At 37.5% G+C, this 18,440-nt stretch overlaps 1 protein-coding gene across 2 annotated transcripts in view; it reads right to left on the reverse strand.

Moving 5' to 3' along the window:
- The window catches only part of adcy8 (adenylate cyclase 8 (brain)), a 119,506-nt gene that overhangs the window by 22,905 nt on the left and 78,161 nt on the right, over window positions 1-18,440 (reverse strand). Inside the window, exons 8-11 of one of the 2 annotated variants that reach the window (XM_067606805.1) lie at window positions 9,895-10,092; window positions 5,263-5,363; window positions 4,399-4,600; window positions 2,051-2,140 (exon numbers count right to left, since the gene is read on the reverse strand). In XM_067606805.1, the coding sequence (XP_067462906.1) occupies window positions 2,051-2,140; window positions 4,399-4,600; window positions 5,263-5,363; window positions 9,895-10,092 (591 nt within the window). The remainder of the gene's footprint in view (window positions 1-2,050; window positions 2,141-4,398; window positions 4,601-5,262; window positions 5,364-9,894; window positions 10,093-18,440) is intronic. The other variant, XM_067606806.1, reaches the window with a different exon arrangement.

Here is an 18,440-nt window from a genome sequence, read left to right on the forward strand (position 1 = left end):
TGCCTCACCATAACTTTTTGCATTTTGTTTGTGGCACATTTAACAAGCCAGCGTTAAGCGACCTGAGCGAACAGTTTGGAACATATTTTGACAAGCGATCTGAGAGATATGAAGGTGCTCGAGACCTTTTTGGGCTTTAAAAACAAGTAAAAGAACTTTAAAATCTATCCTCAACGTTACAGGTAGCCAGTGCAATGATGCTAATACTGGTGTAAAATGTTCCCTTTTCCTAGTTTTGATTAAAATTCTTGCTGCTGAGTTTTGAATGAGTTGCAGCCGATCAATGGTTTTATTTGGTAAATCAGTATAAAGTGCATTACAATAATCTAAGCGTGAAAAAACAAAGCCATGAGTGAGTTTCTTAGCATCTTCCAAAGTAAGGTAGGGTCTGACTCTTGCGATGTTTCTTAAATGATAAAAAGCAATCTTTGTAACGTTGTAGACATGACTTCAATTCAGAGTCAAGGATAACGCCCACGTTTTTTACTTCTGGTTTAATCTGTAGAGTCAGATTTCCAAGCCTGCATGAAAGTCCTTTTCTCTGTAGAACCTCTGTTTTATCTTTATTTAATTTAAGGAGGTTACCACTCATCCACTGTGTAACGCTAGCGAGGCAATCAATCAAGGGAATCAGGGCATCTTTATCGTCTCGTGCTACAGATAAATATAACTGGGTGTCATCTGCGTAACAACGAATATCTACACCATGGTTGCGGACAATTTCTCCAATCGGAAGCATATACGGGAAGAACGCTGTGTGAGGCGAGACCTCCCTCTGGGTGTGAGCATGTTGACTGATAAAATTGACATTTTCAGTGACCTGTTGTATGTATGCGAAACTAAGACACCCCAAGATAAATAGTTCTTGGAAGAGTACTTGGTTGTTAACGGAGGAAAATACAGAACACAGAAAGATGACCGAGGGGATTAATTGTCACATTTACCTCGGTTACAATTAATCAGACAATATCTTATGAAATACACCTGTGCACAAGATTCTCCGTCCTCACAGTGGACTGACACTCACACGCTTTTAGAGTGACATTATTTCTAATAAACACTTGTTTAACAGCCTGCTGCATCTGAAACAAGCTGCTGCTTCGAGACTGTCATCATACTCAGCTGCTGGTAAAATTTTGCTCGGTTGTCAAAGAGCTGGTTCATTTATTTCCTGACAAACTGAAGCTCATATTGAAGGTTTTGTTATATTTACAGTTTATTGCTGCTGACGTCCAGCTCACCTGCCTGCCTGCAACCTCACTACGTCTCTTTCTTTCCCGCACACTTTATCTAACATATCGATACGACTAAAATTAGGTCGGTTGGACAATCATAATGCCAGTTTCGGTTAATTTTCGATTAATTTCCCGGCCATGATGGGAAGACCGTGTTGCTGTGTGGTTTGTTCTATGTTGAGTTTTCCTGATTTAAGCCTTTTTTAGTCATCCAACAAGTCTTTGAGTCTGCTTCTTATCACCTTCCTCGACACTCTGCTCCCAAAACATTACTCAGCTTTACAGAATATAAAGTGGAATGAGATTTTTATGAGATTTGGTCTAGACATGTTTGAAAATGGAGAGGCTTGAGGCTAGTTGCTCCAGGCTACATAGTTTGTGTGTCTAATCTAATATCCATTCATCAGTGTGGTTTTGTCCAAACTAAAACAAGTCAATAACCGTTCTTTACGGACCTAAAAACAACTCTTATTTGCACAAATACGAGCTTTACTGACCCTCAAGAGGAAGTTTGAGATGTATAAATGCAACGATACGTGACTCTAGCAAAGCCTGGAGCTATAAAAATCGTACTCCCTTATTGAGTCCATCAGTCAGCCGCGTATTGTGTGAGCAAAATAACATAACGGATATTTTCTCCGTGACGTTCTGATGGCTCCATCAGTCGCCGCTGTCTGAGGCGAGACCTCCCTCTGGGTGTGAGCAGATGTCGAGGATGTTTAATTCATCATTTTGCCGCTGTTGCAGAAGTGGAAAAAAAAAAACACAACAGATGGACCTGACTGCAAAATTCAGACACCTCATTTAGTTGGTACCTCTGGGTAGAAGCAGATGTCTGGGATGGGGGCCGACTCGTTGTACGTCTGGTTCCTGAAGGTGCTGGACTTGTCGAAGTCACACCACAGCTATGAGAGACCAACGGGGAGGGGGGTTATTGTTGTGGTACAGTATTAAAAAAAATGCAGGATCAGTGTAAAAATAGCCAGAATCCCTTCTCATACATTTTTTTCATCAAGCCTTTAATCTTTCAAGATGTTTGTGTCAGAAATTCACAGCTGATTGTGGGTAAACAGATTCAACGCTCTGAGCAGGAAGCTGCACATTTGCACACTGTGACCTCATATTAAAGGAGTCATCAGCATCAACACTTTCAGAGAAATAAACATATGAATTAACTCATCTAATGCTGCAGCCAATATCCAGTTTACATGTAAGTTTTTTTTTCATTTAATGTCTCGCAACTCACTGTATTGTTCCCACAAAAATATAGATAGTTCTTTAAAAAATGACAGTGTGCAAGAGTTCAACACTTTTTAGATTAGATACTACTCTCAGGTCTGGTTTGGTGAAATCAAAGGATTTAATTGGAATGTTTTGCATGTGTGTTTCACCACAGATCTTAAAGGATGACAAGAAATCCCGTGAAAAGATCAAACAATTGATCCTACTAACAAGTATTTTCTGTGTATCTAAATATATCTAATTTTTCTACCATAAAGCTTAATTATTGTCAAAAATACACCATAATGAGCCACACTCTTGGACTGGGTGACACGTTTCTTCTTTACCATGAACACACCCACTGTAGTTTATTTTGACTGAGTCCCACACACACCGTCTCCCTGCCAGAAAAACTCACTAGAGCAGAAAATGTTTATTAATCCACTGCTGAAAATAGTCACCGACAAATTTCATCCTGTTTGGGTTAAGTTTCAGTGGACATCTGTTTTAGGAAATTATGAAAACTTTATATTCATCTTTAGTAGGAACCAATGACACAAACAGGGTTGGGAAGGGAAGTTGTGCTGGGAAATGTACTAACTTTTCAACTTTCCATTTGTTGACAACCAGTTAACCATCAAGAAATCTTGGCGAAGCTCTTCACTCCTGCATTTCTATATCAGCACAATTTCTTAATCAAAGTGGATTTTTCATTATTATTAAGATTTAGTTTATATACCAAGACAACATGGTGAGATAAAAATATAATATATGCATTATATTATATTATATATATATGCGTTATATATGTATATATATATAATGCAGCATAATGAAATGCAACATATACAAGGCGACAATATAATGAAACATAACGTAATGCAGTGTTGCGTGATGTAATGCAATATGATGTAATGCAGCATAACATAATGCGACATAACACAATGCAGCATAATGTAATGCAATGTAACATAATACAATGCAACACAATGCAATACAATGTAATGCAATGTAACATAATACAATGCAACACAATGCAATACAATGTAATGCAATGCAGTATAACACAATGCAGTGTAACATAATGCGACATAACACAATGCAGCATAATGTAATGCAATGTAATATAATGCAATGCAACAAATTGCAATACAATGTAATGCAATGCAGTATAACACAATGCAGCGTGACACAATGCAGCATAACACAATGCAGCGTAACACAATGCAATGTAACATAATGCAATACAATGCAATGCAAAGCAGCATAACACAATGCAGCATAATGTAATGCGATGTAACATAATACAATGCAACACAATGCAATATAAAGTAATGCAATGCAGTATAACACAATGCAGCAAACATAATGCAGCATAATGTAATGCAACATGACATAATGCAATGTAACACAATGCAGTGTAACATAATGCAGCATAACATAATGCAGCGTAATGCAATGCAACATAACACAATGCAGCATAATGTAATGTGATGTAACATAATACAATGCAACACAATGCAATACACTGTAATGCAATACAGTATAACACAATGCAGCAAACATAATGCAGCGTAACGTAATGCAGTGTAACGCAATGTGGCGTAGCATAACATCATATAACACACATTGTTTGGTATTTAATAAAGAGCACATAATTTCTTCACTGTCTAGTAATAAAAAAGTTCCAGCTCTGATCTCTGCAAAATGGACCCAAGTCCCTAAAAACTTTCCTAAGTGCAAAAGTACAATTTTTATTTGCATTGTCAGAAGATCAACTATGTGGGAGATCTAGTATTTGGAAAACAGAAACAAAGTCATGTCAGAAAACCTGATTACATCACCCTCAATCTCTGCTGGGTGTATCAGTTTGGGGAGTAACGAGGTCTGCATGTAAACATCAATTCAGTGCATTTAGTTTCTAACTGGATATTTAACTCACTATATTGATCATGGCAGCCAGGAAGTTGATGAGAATTGAGACGAAGATGATGACGTTTCGGGCCGCGTAGGTCTCGTTAATCCAGCAGCAGGCTTTCCTCAGGACCAGAGGCAGACACTTATAGTCCTCCGCCGTTGTAACGAGGACTAGGCAGGAATGGAGGACGATGAGGACAGAGAACTGGATCACCATGGTTACCATCCTGCAGAAACACAATGAATGACAAAATAATAACATCAGCTATGGGCTGAGGATACTGTGTGTGAGGACTGGTCTTCCCAACACATTAAATCCTCCTGTATCCAGTTCTCTTTATACATCCATGAACATAGCTAACGTTAGCTACACAAGACCACAAGGAAGTACATCATCACTACTCTTCACTGCCAATTTGGTATCTACAGTGGCAAAGTTGCATCCACGTAAATGTTTGAAATTAAATAAAACATTTAAGCTCATCACAAGACATTATGAATGTTTAAAGATAAGAAGGAAAGGAGTGAAACTTGAGGAAAACAATAGAAAGAACTGATGTAGCTAGTTAGCTACAGCTAATGTTTTCACAATTGGTATATTGACTGTTTGCAAATACTGTCAGTCTGAGCACACCTTTAGACATTTGTAGGGCGCTTAACACTCATGAGCTGAACAAAATTACCATTGTTTTATCTGGTAAAGAATAGAAAATGTTTCAACTGAAAATATTTCAGAAATGCAGATGAAAGAAACTTGCTCAAAGACACCACTTTGAGAGCTGTGAGTGAGGGGAACAGAAGCTAACCTGGGGCAAGGCTTTGGTTGTTTATTTATGTAAATATGTTCCAGTTATCTATTTGTACATTAGAGCTGTTCTTTCTCTTTTACCTGGCGGAGGGAAGCAGGCTTTGGATAGTGGTGATGAAGATTAGCACAATGAAGGCGCACACCAGGTTGGACTTGAACACCTCGTCCCTCATCTGGGAGTACTGCACCATGAAGGGAAGAAGAAGAAGAAGAAGAGAAAGAAAGAGGAAGAGAAGGTGAGGGGAAGATGGAGAAACACATTTTCAGACAAACAGAGAACACAATAAACTGCATCTCAAACACACCAAGACATTTTCCACAGATGCATGCAACGATTCAACCACAAGCGTTAGAGAGAGACAGGAGCCGGTGGGTTAGCTTTGGGGTCGGTGGGGTCCTGGGGAAGGTGCAAAGCTGACAAGCACAATGCTAGCTGTTAGCTGTTAGCTGAGTCAGAGACACAAACGAAGCTGCAAAGCTGAAATTTGAATTATCTTGATTTGAAAAATATTTGAAAATAAACTTTATTTTCCTCCAAAAGGTTTTATCGACACACCAGCGCTAACAACTCAACCATATTAAAATATCAGAAAAGCAGTGGCGGGAAATAGCCTACGTATTTCCAGTAAATTCCATTTTGATACTTTTGGTAGACTTTCTTTTTTTTCCACAACTACATCTCAGAGATAAATATTACTAGTACTAGTATAGTACTTTAACTCTTCTATATTCATCTAACAGCTGAAGTTACTGATTACTTTCAGTTTCAGATTTACACTCAGTGTGAGATAAAAATGGATCCTGTCTGGTAAAAATCTCTAAAATGTCAGCTTATCAGGTACTCTTAGTTTTAGAAAAGTCATTGTAATCCTAACTGAAATGAAAAATATAGAGATTGTTCACCAAATGTACAAAAAGCTGCATATTTACAAATTTGGGAATTTTTATCATTGATAATCAGTACATTTCATTTTGATGGTTTAGAAACACGAGAGCATTGACCCACTGTAGTGATTCAACTAGTACTATTATCAGCTTATTGGTAAGAGACCATGCTAATCAATCAATCAGATAAAAGGGAAACTGTAAATGAGCTACAGTTAGCCTAGAATACTAATTTTCATCTGTTGACCCAGGCCAGATGTTAAAGAAATTGTTCAACATTTTTGGAAATTACGCTTATTTGCTTTCTTACTGAGTGAGATGAGAAAATTGATACATCTCTCATGTCTCTTAGTTAACATAAGAGCTGGTGGTGGGAGCCGACTGGCTTAGCTTCGCATAAAGACTAGAAGCAGAGGAAAACAGCTAGCTTAGCTCTAACCAAAGCTTGAAAATTCAACTACTAATACCTCAGAAACTCACTAATTAACAGGCTATATCTTGTTTATTTTGGGGGGGATTATGTACTGTAACAACAACACTACAGGAGATAAAAGTGACAGCACATAACAAGATACTTGGTAGGCTTATTTCTGCAGTGTGGAGAAAACCCTAGCTGTTTTCCCCCTGCTAAGCTAAGGTAATTGTCTCCCAGCTCCAGGTCTCAAAAATGCACTAATGTCTATAAAATGTCTATGAGTTGTAACAGTTTCACCAAATAGTGATTTTTCCCTCTAAACTTCTCATGTTGTTTCATTTCAATAAATGTTCAAATGATCCAATATTTCACCAAAAAATCAAAGATTAGAGAAAATGTCCAAAAACTGAAAACAGATTTGTGTATCAGAACTTTGTTTTTTCTTCTTTCCTCTCCCATTAATCATCTCACGACCCTTCAGATTTATCTGCTGACCCTTTGGAGGGGCCCGACCCCTAGGTTGGGAACCACTGGACTAAACTAGCTAACTGTATATAAAGTAGTGTAAACTAGCTCCACCTCCAGCAGCTACAACAGTAACATGCTGCTCTAACACTGATGCTTCACTATTAATAATCTAATGATGTCATATATAATAATATATCAGTCAGAGGGACCAAACCACTACTTTTACTGCAATACTTTAACTACATCAAGCTCATAATACTTATGTACTTTTACTGCAATACTTAAACTACATCAAGCTCATAATACTTATGTATTTTTACTGCAATACTTTAACTACATCAAGCTCATAACACTTACGTACTTTTAATTAAGTAGGATTTTTCATGCAGGACTTTTACTTGTAATGGAGTATTTTACATTGCTATATTGGTATTTTTTCCTTAAATAAAGGATTACTTCTTCCACCACTGCATAAAAGTGAGTTTTTGTTGAACTACAGAGAGTTATTTTCATGATCTCATTGCAGTTTTATTGACGTAAAAGGAGGAAACTGTCTGGTGGTTGAGATCGAGGGCATTAACATTTCCTGAAGAACTCCTTCATCTGATGTAAGGCTCTAAACTGATGAGTCACCCGTCTGGACCAACAGCCTGACTCATCACAGTCTGAGACTTTTACACCCCTGTGACCCCCGCTGCCCCGCCCTCGCTCTGTCTCTTTCTCAAAGGGTGCTGGGAAATTAGCAAGAGGATATACTTCACGTTTCGTCACAACTTTGGCAAAAAAAAAAAAAAAAAAAAAATGAGGAAGGCCAACAGCAAATCACTGCACATTTACTGAAGAGGTTAAGAGGTCAACCAAAAAAAAAGAGGGGGGGGGGGGGGGGTCTTGAAAAGTTCTGATAAGATGGCGGTGGGAAACACAAAAGTGGAGTGGGAAAAGGGGCCGATATGAAGGTCAACTCAAAGGTCAAAGGCTTATTCATAAAATTAAATATATGGGGAGGAGGGCACAAAAAGCCACAGGAGCACATTGCATTCACCAAAAGAAAAAGAACATTCAAAGACATTTTCTGCTTATTATGACTTCCATATCTCATAATTATGACTCTTCATGTCATAATGATGGAGAATTAGCTCAGCTCATTTTTTGCTGCACCACTCCATCAAATTGAAATATTCTTTTTATTTTGTACGGTATTTTGGACACATTTCCCCAAAAATTCAGACTGATATATTTCTGTTTCTTACCTACCTCCTTGAATATCCTTATCTTGTTTTCTTTTAAAATTGATGTAACTTGACTGAAACAACACAATTTCCAACAGGAATTATTTAAATTACTCTGGTAATATACGGTGTCTGTCTAAAAATGATGATTAAGGTAAATATCTGATCATTACAAGATGCTAAAATAAAATTATGGGATAAGGAAGTCATACATTTGAGAAAACAGCTCAGATATATATAATATATATATATGTATATATTCTTTTAGTGAATGCAATGTAAAAGGAAAAAAAAAAAGTTGAACGAGTCAACTTTTTCTACAAGAGTGTAAAACAGGTCCATTGCGTGGACTTTTGGTCATGAGTAAACTGAAGGAGGTTCTGCCAAAGATCAATGTTTCGCCCCGCTGACTATTTCACAGTGTTCGATACAAAAATCAGAACCGACTGTCTAAATTTGCAGGATTAAACATGAGTCAGGGTTAAGTTGGTTTAATGTTTGAACACAATACTTGCAGTAAATCACCAAAAACATGTTAGAACACGACTTATCTACTGTTATAAATTTGGCTTATCGTGTTTATTCATGCAGTGAATTACAGTGAACTAGTATGGAGTCTAAAATGTGCCACCAGGAAAAATGGACTCCTACAGGTTTTTTTTATAATCAAATAATACATTTAATAAATTATAAATATGAAATGTCTGGTAGTTTGACCAAGTGATCTTAACTTTTCATCTGTCTAAACCTCAAATAATCTTCACTTTTTTCAGAGCTTTCAGCGGCATCTCATGGTCATCCTCAACGGATGAACTTGAGATGAAACTGAAAGCTCTGGGAAAAATATAATAAGCAGACCTAGAAGACGAAGAATTTTGTCAAACTACTATAAATTGCTTGATTAAATATTAGTTTAAATGTTGATTTAATTAATAAAAAATAAATATGGTAAAGATAATTAGATATTCAAATTAAAAATTCAATTAATTTCTCTTTAAATGAGGAACTGATATTAAAAATTTTAATTATTACAAAATCTATTTTAAAAAAAAAACTGGAAAGTTTTTAAATAAAATGACAAAATGGAAACTATAAGAAACAAATGAAATGTGAGATGGAGTATGATAGTCAGACAAATGAGTGAGTTGAATTTAAAAAAAAAAAAAAAAAAAAAAAAAAATACAATTTCAAAGCCTTTTTAAAATTCATTTTGTAATTCTTTTTTTAAAAATTAAATTAAGAATTTATAATTTAAAGACAAAATAATGTTTTTTGCATTCTTGAAATGCAAGTTCAATTTATAATAAACTTTTCTAATATTTCAATTAATTATTTGACTATTCATAAAAAGTGTGAAAGTCTACAATTATTCTGGTGACACACTTGAGACTCCGTACACTGGAAAGACAAATGGAGGAAATTCATTGAAAAAAGAAAGAAATAAGTTATTATTTTCCCATAGATTATCCAACGTCCCCCAGTTATACCATTAAGGTTTGTCTGGTGTTAAAGTGACTCATGTAAATACAGTGAATAATACGACGCTTCTTTCTCTGCGATACCAACAGTATCTCAATTGCCTTTAGCTTACTCATGATAGAAAAAAAAAAAAAACTTGATTGTTACTGTTTTCCTTCTGAAAATCTTCATCTAAGAATAGATATGAGGAGGGAGAGAGAAAGAAGAAAACAGTTATCTGTCTAAAACCCCAGCTACCTTCTCTTCCAGGCTGGAGTCTTTAAACATCAGTGAGAAAGGCTTGATATGCTCTCTTCTCAACTTATCGCCACTCCGTAAGTCGATGGCGCTCTCTATTCGCTTGTTAATTTCCTCAGGACCAGAGTGGACATGCAAAGCTTGTGCGAGATGGTTTGGAAGCAGATTTATCGAATTTCTCGTTAGGGCAGCCAGAGTCTAGGGGGAAAGCACATGCACATAGAATGAACCTGCTTGTCCCCCTTTTTTTTGTTTCATTCAAGTTACAAATGAAAGAGAACAGACACACAGTTACGTTCATTACATACACAAAAGAAAAAGAAGATAAAGGAAAATAAAAAAGGTAGAAAAGGGAAGACCAAAATGCAACAACTGTATCAGACAAAAAACAGCTCAGGGCAAGTCATGCATCTCTCATTCAATCGCAGCACGTTCACTTTTCACTGATGGTAGTGGTGACAAAGCATATAATTATGCACACATTATAACAAAGCTGTAATTTCTGTCCGCTGCTGTGATCGGAAGTGGAAAGATTGGCAATGAAAACACACAAAAACAGATGACAATTTGAAATTATGAGGCATGAAATGGAGGACAGAAAGCACATTTAGCTGCAAAATGTCATGAATGATGTACAACAAATTCACAAAATTGAAACATTTTACAAACATTTATTTTATTCTATTTTAAATCTTTAAAGGTCTCAGGTTGAAAACATAACAGATTTTCAACCAACAAAAATGTTTGAGCATTTTCAAACTGAACTCTCTTAAATACATTTTTTCCTCAACCAGGACATGCTTGCAAGATGTTAATATGCAATATTATAAAATCTAATTGAGTGATACAAGAGTCTCCTCAGCTTTTAATTTTCCGCTTCATCACTTCTCATCTTGCTTGGTCTTCCTTCTCTCTCTGTAACAAAAAATATCCTGAAAGTTTTTTGTTACCTTCTGAAATTCTCTTTTTAAAACCCTTTAAACGCACAATATGTAATTTCAGCCGCTAGGCGTCTCAATCAAAACAATAACAAAAGACGAAGTGTGATGACGGTGTGAAGTAGCAAGGGATCATGGGAGTTGTTGTCTTCGTTGTTAAATAACCAGCTTCACCGGGATAGGATTACTCCAGTGTTCATCATTCGGGATGTTTTTACCCGCAGAGGTCTCCTCCTCTCCAGAACAAACGGAACCGGAGATTACAGGTAAAAACACTGAATAAAGCTGTTACACCAAAAAAAATCAATAACTCTCCGACGATGTACGGCGACCACCGGACGTCCGGTACGGGCTGTTAGCCGAGCTGCTGCTAACACTTGTTCGGTTTATTTCTCTTATAACTTTAGATCCAGACGTTCGGCAGGTTTCTCAATGGAGCTGAATTATCCGCAGAGGTCTCCTCCTCTCCAAAAACAAACGTACACGCAGATTAAAATTGTTAAAATACTAATTAAAGCTGCCAACTTCTGTCTTTACCTTTTATTAGAAGTGTGTTTATCTTTAGCTGTGCACCTACACACAGTAAGAACAACAGACTCTTTTTTAAGTAATTCTTTGTGGTATCAATTTATTTCCCTCACTTATATCTTTCTTTATATACTTTGTTATTTAATTCTTTTGCCAGTTATTCTAAAATACCCTTGTAAGACAACAGACTGTTTAAAGGACAGTCCTCCTTCTGTGCAAAAATGTATTTAAAAGTTGATCTGAAGCTAATATGAAGCTCCAAAAGAGTCAAATCAAGTAGATATCTTTCAACGTTACAGTCTTTTTAGTGCCAAAGTCCCTCTTTTTGTTACTATACTTCCACCTGCAGCTCAACAGGGAAACACTGTCCGAGGAAACACAAAGAGGAGAATTTGATGCTAAAAAAAGACTGTAATCAGTCTGGTAATCAAAGTCTAAAACCTGATGGTAAAAAAAACATTTTTTAAAAAACACTGGTTGGATCGTGGTGTTGTACTCATCTCCGCCCATGTCGGAGGAAACGACACATTCATTCAAGAGAAGCACTTGAAGTTAAAGTGATAAAGGTCATACACGAGGATCAAACTCATTTTCTCAGAGCCGTTGACATTAGCTCTCCACCATTAGCTGTGAGTTAAAGCCGCCGCACGGCAACTTTGGACAAATTACCCTTTGGAGTGTCTGAGGCCTATAGAGCCAGCAAGCCATTAAAGTGATTAAGAAAAATGTGTGATGATGGGAATGTGTGTGTGTGTGTGTGTGTGACATTCAGCACGTCTCTGACCAATCAGATGTCTCTCCTCGTCTCACTTAACGCAACACATTCACAAATTAAGTCCATCACACTGAGATTATTAAAAGTTCATTTTCAGACTTGAAACGAATTGATGCTCTCGAAGAAATCTTAATAATTATCTTTCTTTTTCTTTTTTTCTTTTTTTTTAAACCTTTCAGGGCTTTACCATAAATGAATCATCTTCTGTTGAATAAAACATCAGAAAACACTGAAGAATGACTGAAGACACCGAATGTCTTGTTTTGTCTGAGCAACAGCAACAATATTTATTTTACTATAATGGAAGGAAAAGCAGACAATTCTTCAAATGACTTAAACGATTCATCAAAATAGTTTTAAGATAAGTTTTCTGGCGATCGACTAATGGTTGCAGCTCTAAATCAGAGTTACCTGCAGATTTAAAATGACTGCAGTTTGGAGGTTTATTGGTCAAGAAACTCGTATTTATTAATGTCAGCAAAAATATTCAGATATTTTTAAACAGCTCATATATTCAAATGTAAGACATGCAAGCCACGGACCGTCAAAGGACTTATTGAGTCCTCCCAGCAGTACACAATATTTGTTTTGAACTAACTTTTATGATAGCGGAAAGCATATGTGTAAATGTAACCCTGAATTCTTGGTAGTTAGCGTCCTGCAGTCACTCTGGGCTGTGGAGAATAAGTGGACTACAGTTTCTGTCACTGTTACACTCACAAATGTCCCTCTAAAACAAAGGCACATAGGAACCAAAGTTACACCTCGGTAAAGGGAACATGAACAGGCAATTTAAATGTTACACATAAAATAATAAAGTGCTGTGAATCGTATAAAATAATAAATGTAATTCTGCAAAAGTCCAAATTAATGTAGTGGAAATATTCCTGCAGAAATATACTGTAACATATCGAATATTGTAAAGCTTAATAGGCAACATAAATGAGCACACTTAAGTAAACTTAAGTAATTAAAATAACCCAAAAATGTAGCATGTACAGTAACTATATTTACAGTTACATAAGCAATGTCAAAGACTGCTGAAGAAATAGAACGATCTTAAATAAACGATCCAGTCTATAGAAATAGGGGAAAAACATACTTGGTGTTAATTCTTCCAAAGATCCACGATTGTCAGATTAATTCATAATATGAGGAAATTAACAAGTATTAACAAAGAATTTAGCAAATATTGAACCAGGAAGAGTCTGTCTACCTATATAATACTCAGGTCTTCCCCTCATATCTTCTCCTCTGCCAGAACAAAGTATAAACCGAATATAAACTGCACACTTTTGCTCTCGACACACAATAAACGTAAGCGAGAAAGAGCTGCACTGAAGTTGAACTCGAACTCAAAACAAAACCTCCGTTGCATATGAATGAAAAGGCGTAACCTGCGTGTCAAAATGATTTACATATATGGAGCCGCCACAGAAAGCACACAAGCTTTTCATTATAATGAAGACAATCGGACGGCATTTTGTGGAATCAGAAGAGCATCAAACACTTCAATTGTGTGTGTTTCTAGGGCCTCCTCATGGCGGTGACATGTCGACCTCATTATCAGTTTATTTTTGAGTGATCTCAGCTCACTTATGTGCAGAATAAACTAACATAATGAACATGCGTGAATGCAGCATGGGTTGTATAAGCTGTATACGGTGGTGGAAGAAGTTTTGAGATGATTTACCTGAGCGTAAGTGACAATACTACAGTATAAAAATACTCCTTTACAAGTTTACAGTCAAAATCTCGCTTTAGTAAAATCACAGAAGTATTACTTGCGAAATTTACTCAGTTTACAAAAAGTAAAAGCACTCATGATGCACTCAGTTATATTTACGTAAGGGTCAATGGCCCTCTTTACACCTGGTATTAACATCCGTCTGAGGTGATCCGATCACAAGTGGAAAGCTCTAAATACAGGTGTAAACGCACCCAAGACACATTGAGGACGCATTGAGATCCGATCACTCAGACCACATTCGGAGGTGGTCTGGGCCGCATGCATGGATGTATAATAAGAGCTGGATAGGGCGCCGCCGCTCAGCCTTGCAGACAATTTTTCCCAGTGGCCACTCGCGGTATTGCAGCAAAAAATCTGAGCCTGTGGCCCAAAAAGCTTTTTCCCCATAGACCACCATTGTAAAAGAAACGCCTGTAAAACTGTTGACAGGACGCCTCGAACTGCAAACAACGTCAATTATGACTCTTTCTATTATGAACTTTTGATCCATGGAGATTTTATATTTGTAAAATTTCCTCAAGCCGAGAAAAGCGATTTAAAAATACGTGACATCATCACAATGTAAAGTCTATGGGCCAAGTGGGAGCTCGCGGGCGGGGGCAGCGGGGTGAAACACTACTGCGTATATTCAGTGGGCCGCACAACGCGGAAACTTTTTTTGGCGTATGAAGCGAGCAATTCCTATAAGACTGAATGGGTGCCATTTTTAGTCCGGTATCCAGCTCTTATAATACATCCATGGGCGCATGTGGCCACATTCTTTTAGTAGTGTAAACGCAATGCATCCTGGGCTGCATTGAAAGACCACCTACTCAGCTGACATCCTCTATTTTCCAGCAGACTAGACACAGGACCCTCCGTCTAAAGCTGTTCAACTTGTCTGATAATAATTTTGTTTTTCATGTGAATTAAAAACGTAATCCACCTCCCGTTTTTTGCTGTTTTTCTTGTTTCTCTAACCAGTTTCCATCTTCAAATCCACAGTTAGAATAGAAATTAAACCATTAATTTTACGCTTGTCTGTCTAAAAAATATTTCAGAGGCGAAACGTTGCTGGATAGTTTCCTCTGTCCTGTCAAGTTGATAACTACAGTTTTTAGTTTTGCTGTGCTGCTCGACATGATGGAGCTCAGGATCTATCAGGACGACTGCTTTACTTTGAATAGTTTCACTGTATGAACCTGGACTGCATGTGTGCAACATCTGACCTACTGGATGTGTAGAAGAACACAGAACATTGCTGTCAGCGTGTCGGAGATTTAAATAATCAATGAAGTTATGCTGTTGTATCTTATGCTTAAATGCGCACAGTGTCTCTGAATGGAGAGACGCAGCTGCTCTCTCTCTCCCGACGTGGAGTATTTATATATATCCTGAATATTTATTCTGTTATCAAACAAGTTGAATACAGCTTTATACGAATAACAAACGAAATTTGGTCAGGGACAGGGACGATGTGTTCTGCTCTAAATTAATTTCATTAAACATTAAGATTAAATATCAGTGTCAATAAGATAATTACACTGATTGTAATACATACTGATAATCTGTCATTGTGTTACTCTTGAATCTCCACTTCCACATTAAAAACTCCACATGCTTCAGTAACGACAGACCCGTCAGAGGGTGAGAAGGTGTTTTTAATTCTTCATTGGCCTCTTTATAACATTGATAAGATATTCAGCCATCCACTTATGACACAAGGGCTCAAAGGGGACAGTTGCCAGTATTATGAACCAAGCCGCCATGATTGTTTCTGGCGTGCACGTCCCTACAGAAGCAAACAGCCTGAAGGCCTTCGATCTCTGACATTTCTTTTCTTTATACTGGGTCAGTGTGATGTTGCCTGGAGCAGCGGCCGGGTGTATGGGGGGCAGCGGTATGGGGTTATGTGTATGATACATATGAAAAACAGAGTATGTTTTGTAGTTTGAAAATGCCAACATAGGACGCCAGGAAAAGGGCAAGTAGAGGTGGTGGTGGAGAGGGGAGGGGGGGCGACGGAAAGATCAAACCATATGAACACATACAGCGATGTCAGAGGGGTTTTTTTTTTATGTGCTGGATGTCTCACATGTCTGGTAGTGTGACAGATTATCTGATACTTTACAGCCAGAAATGATCATTTTCTGCAGCATGTCTTGTTTGGAACCGATGCTCCTCCAAAAGGATTGCAAACGCACAGTTATGTAAACCACAAACATGACTTCGGGGCAAATGAAGGATGTGAAATATCTCAACATCTACAGCATGGATCAGCACAATATTTTTTTCATCCCCAGACGATGAATCCTAATGACTTCCCAACCTTTCATCTAGTGATGTTAGCATGCTCATGTTACACCAGCCAGGCTGCAATGACAACAGCAAGGTAAGACATGGAGCAGACTGGTTGTTATCAGCTGCTTCATCATCAGCTGTTCGGCTAACAGCTAACTTGTAATTACAGCCTGACAGATACTGGATATTTGGGAGCTGATTGTTTTAAAGTCCCCCTTCCACCTAAAAATGTGTTTTTCTTCTTATTCCTACAGTTGGATGTTTGAGCTTCAATGTGCAGAGTTTGACACTAGAAGGCTGTTTTCACATTTATCTGCTCAAAGTGGAAAGTTTCTCTGAGCTCATTGAAAATCGGATTTTTAGGGGCCCGCATGAGCAGGATTTGTGACATCACGACTAGTTTTGAAGCCAATCGTGGTCCAGTATTCAAGCCTCCAGCACACAAACACTGAGAATAGACTTTACAGTGCAGTTAAACTTCTGAAATGAAATATATTGACATATTTATAGATGCGGAAAGACTATATGTAATTTAAAGGATTTTAACATGGTAATTATACTTGACACATTATTATTATCATTATTATGCCAAGCAGAGTATTTTTGTATGTCTTAAGACATGTCTGGGAGGGAGGATCTTTAAAAAACAAATTATTTTTTCTTAAAGTCCAAAGTCCACCTCCACTCAAAAACCCTTTTTTTAATTTCTTGCTCCTTTAGCTGGATGTTGTTGTTTTCTCTCTGCAGAATGATGTATGTGCAGTTTCAGCTTAAATGTCAGTTTAACACCTACGAGCAGGATTTGTCACATCGCAACTGGTTTTGCTGCAAAATCGTGGTCCAGTATGCAGCTTACACACAAGTGTGATGTGGAAACTTGAAGCCTCCAGTGCAGAAACACTGAGAATGGACATTACAGTGAAGTGGGAGACATCTTGAAATGTATAATATTCATAAATTCTGGGTTTTTTAATAAAGAGGAAGGAGTAGTTGTATTTTTTAGGAGATTTTAAGAAGGTAATTTAACTTTTTTTGTGGAAAACCCATATTAAACACAAGGGTTTTTATCATTTTCCAGCTGTAAATTGATGTAATATCTTGTGAACAGGTATATGGAGGTGGAATGAGTTCGGGTGACTGACACCAAAAAAAAAAGAAATCGGAAAGTGGACCCATTTCTTTTTGGGGGCCTGGATTTCACAGAGCAGACACCGAGTGACTGGGTCCTCTAAGGAAAACATACAACCTCCTTTGAGGTGAAAGTACTGTGACAGTGCCTGTGCATCATGGGAGCCAGCAGGCATACAGTGAGGCATGAAAGAGGTAAAGACAGAGCCACTCAGCCGGTAGGGGAGTCTGATTTCAGGGCTGGAGCTCATCATCAAGGACTCACACGTTCCTTCTGAGGATGAATCTTCTGGGTCTGATGACAACAGTCAAGCCCGGATGGGCGATAGTTCCAGTAATTACAGTGACGAACAGGATGTGATGACATTTATTTGATGGCTATCAGCAAAAAAATAGGATGTTTGGAAGATAAAGGTTGGCCACAGATACCAAATAGTGTTTTTCATGGTTAGAAAGCAGAAAGACACAGCTGCTGCTCTCTTATTACTCTTTACTGCATCTTCAACCAGCTGTTTGTAATTAATGGAAGTTTATATTGTAAATGACAGCATGTAAACTGTAATAATCTCCATATAACATACATACAATCATTTTTTATTTACCTTCACTGTCCTACTTATTATCCTGAATTCTAATCCTCCTCGTAGCACATCAGATCAGTACATTAATATATTTCAAACCTCATCTGATCACATACTGATCCATCCTATATCTCTTCCTAGATGAGATTTTCTCAAACGAGACCACCTTCCCTATTTGAGTAATCCATTCATGACGATGATGACGCTTCCCCCTGGTGTCTTCCAGCCCCTGAACATAATCTGTCTCCCCGTTATTATTATACGAGTTAGGCTGAAATCTGAAGCTCGACGATCTGACACAGTTACAAATTATCGTTTGAAAAAACACAAATACATTTATGGATTTTCTTCCACTAGTTCTATACCAGAGAGAACATTCAACAAAGCATCAATGTCCCTTCAGATCTTTCACATTTCCAACAATCTGCATTGTCTCTGAGCTTGAGTGGAAACATCTAATAAAACAGGCCACAAACTAACTGTGACGTAGCAAATAACGCTCGTAGGTACATGAGTCAAACTGAGATTTAAGGCAACATCCAACTGAAGGAACAAGAAGAAAAACA

The sequence above is a fragment of the Thunnus thynnus genome, chromosome 12 (assembly GCF_963924715.1).
Source record: "Thunnus thynnus chromosome 12, fThuThy2.1, whole genome shotgun sequence".
Taxonomy (NCBI): Eukaryota; Metazoa; Chordata; class Actinopteri; order Scombriformes; family Scombridae; genus Thunnus; species Thunnus thynnus.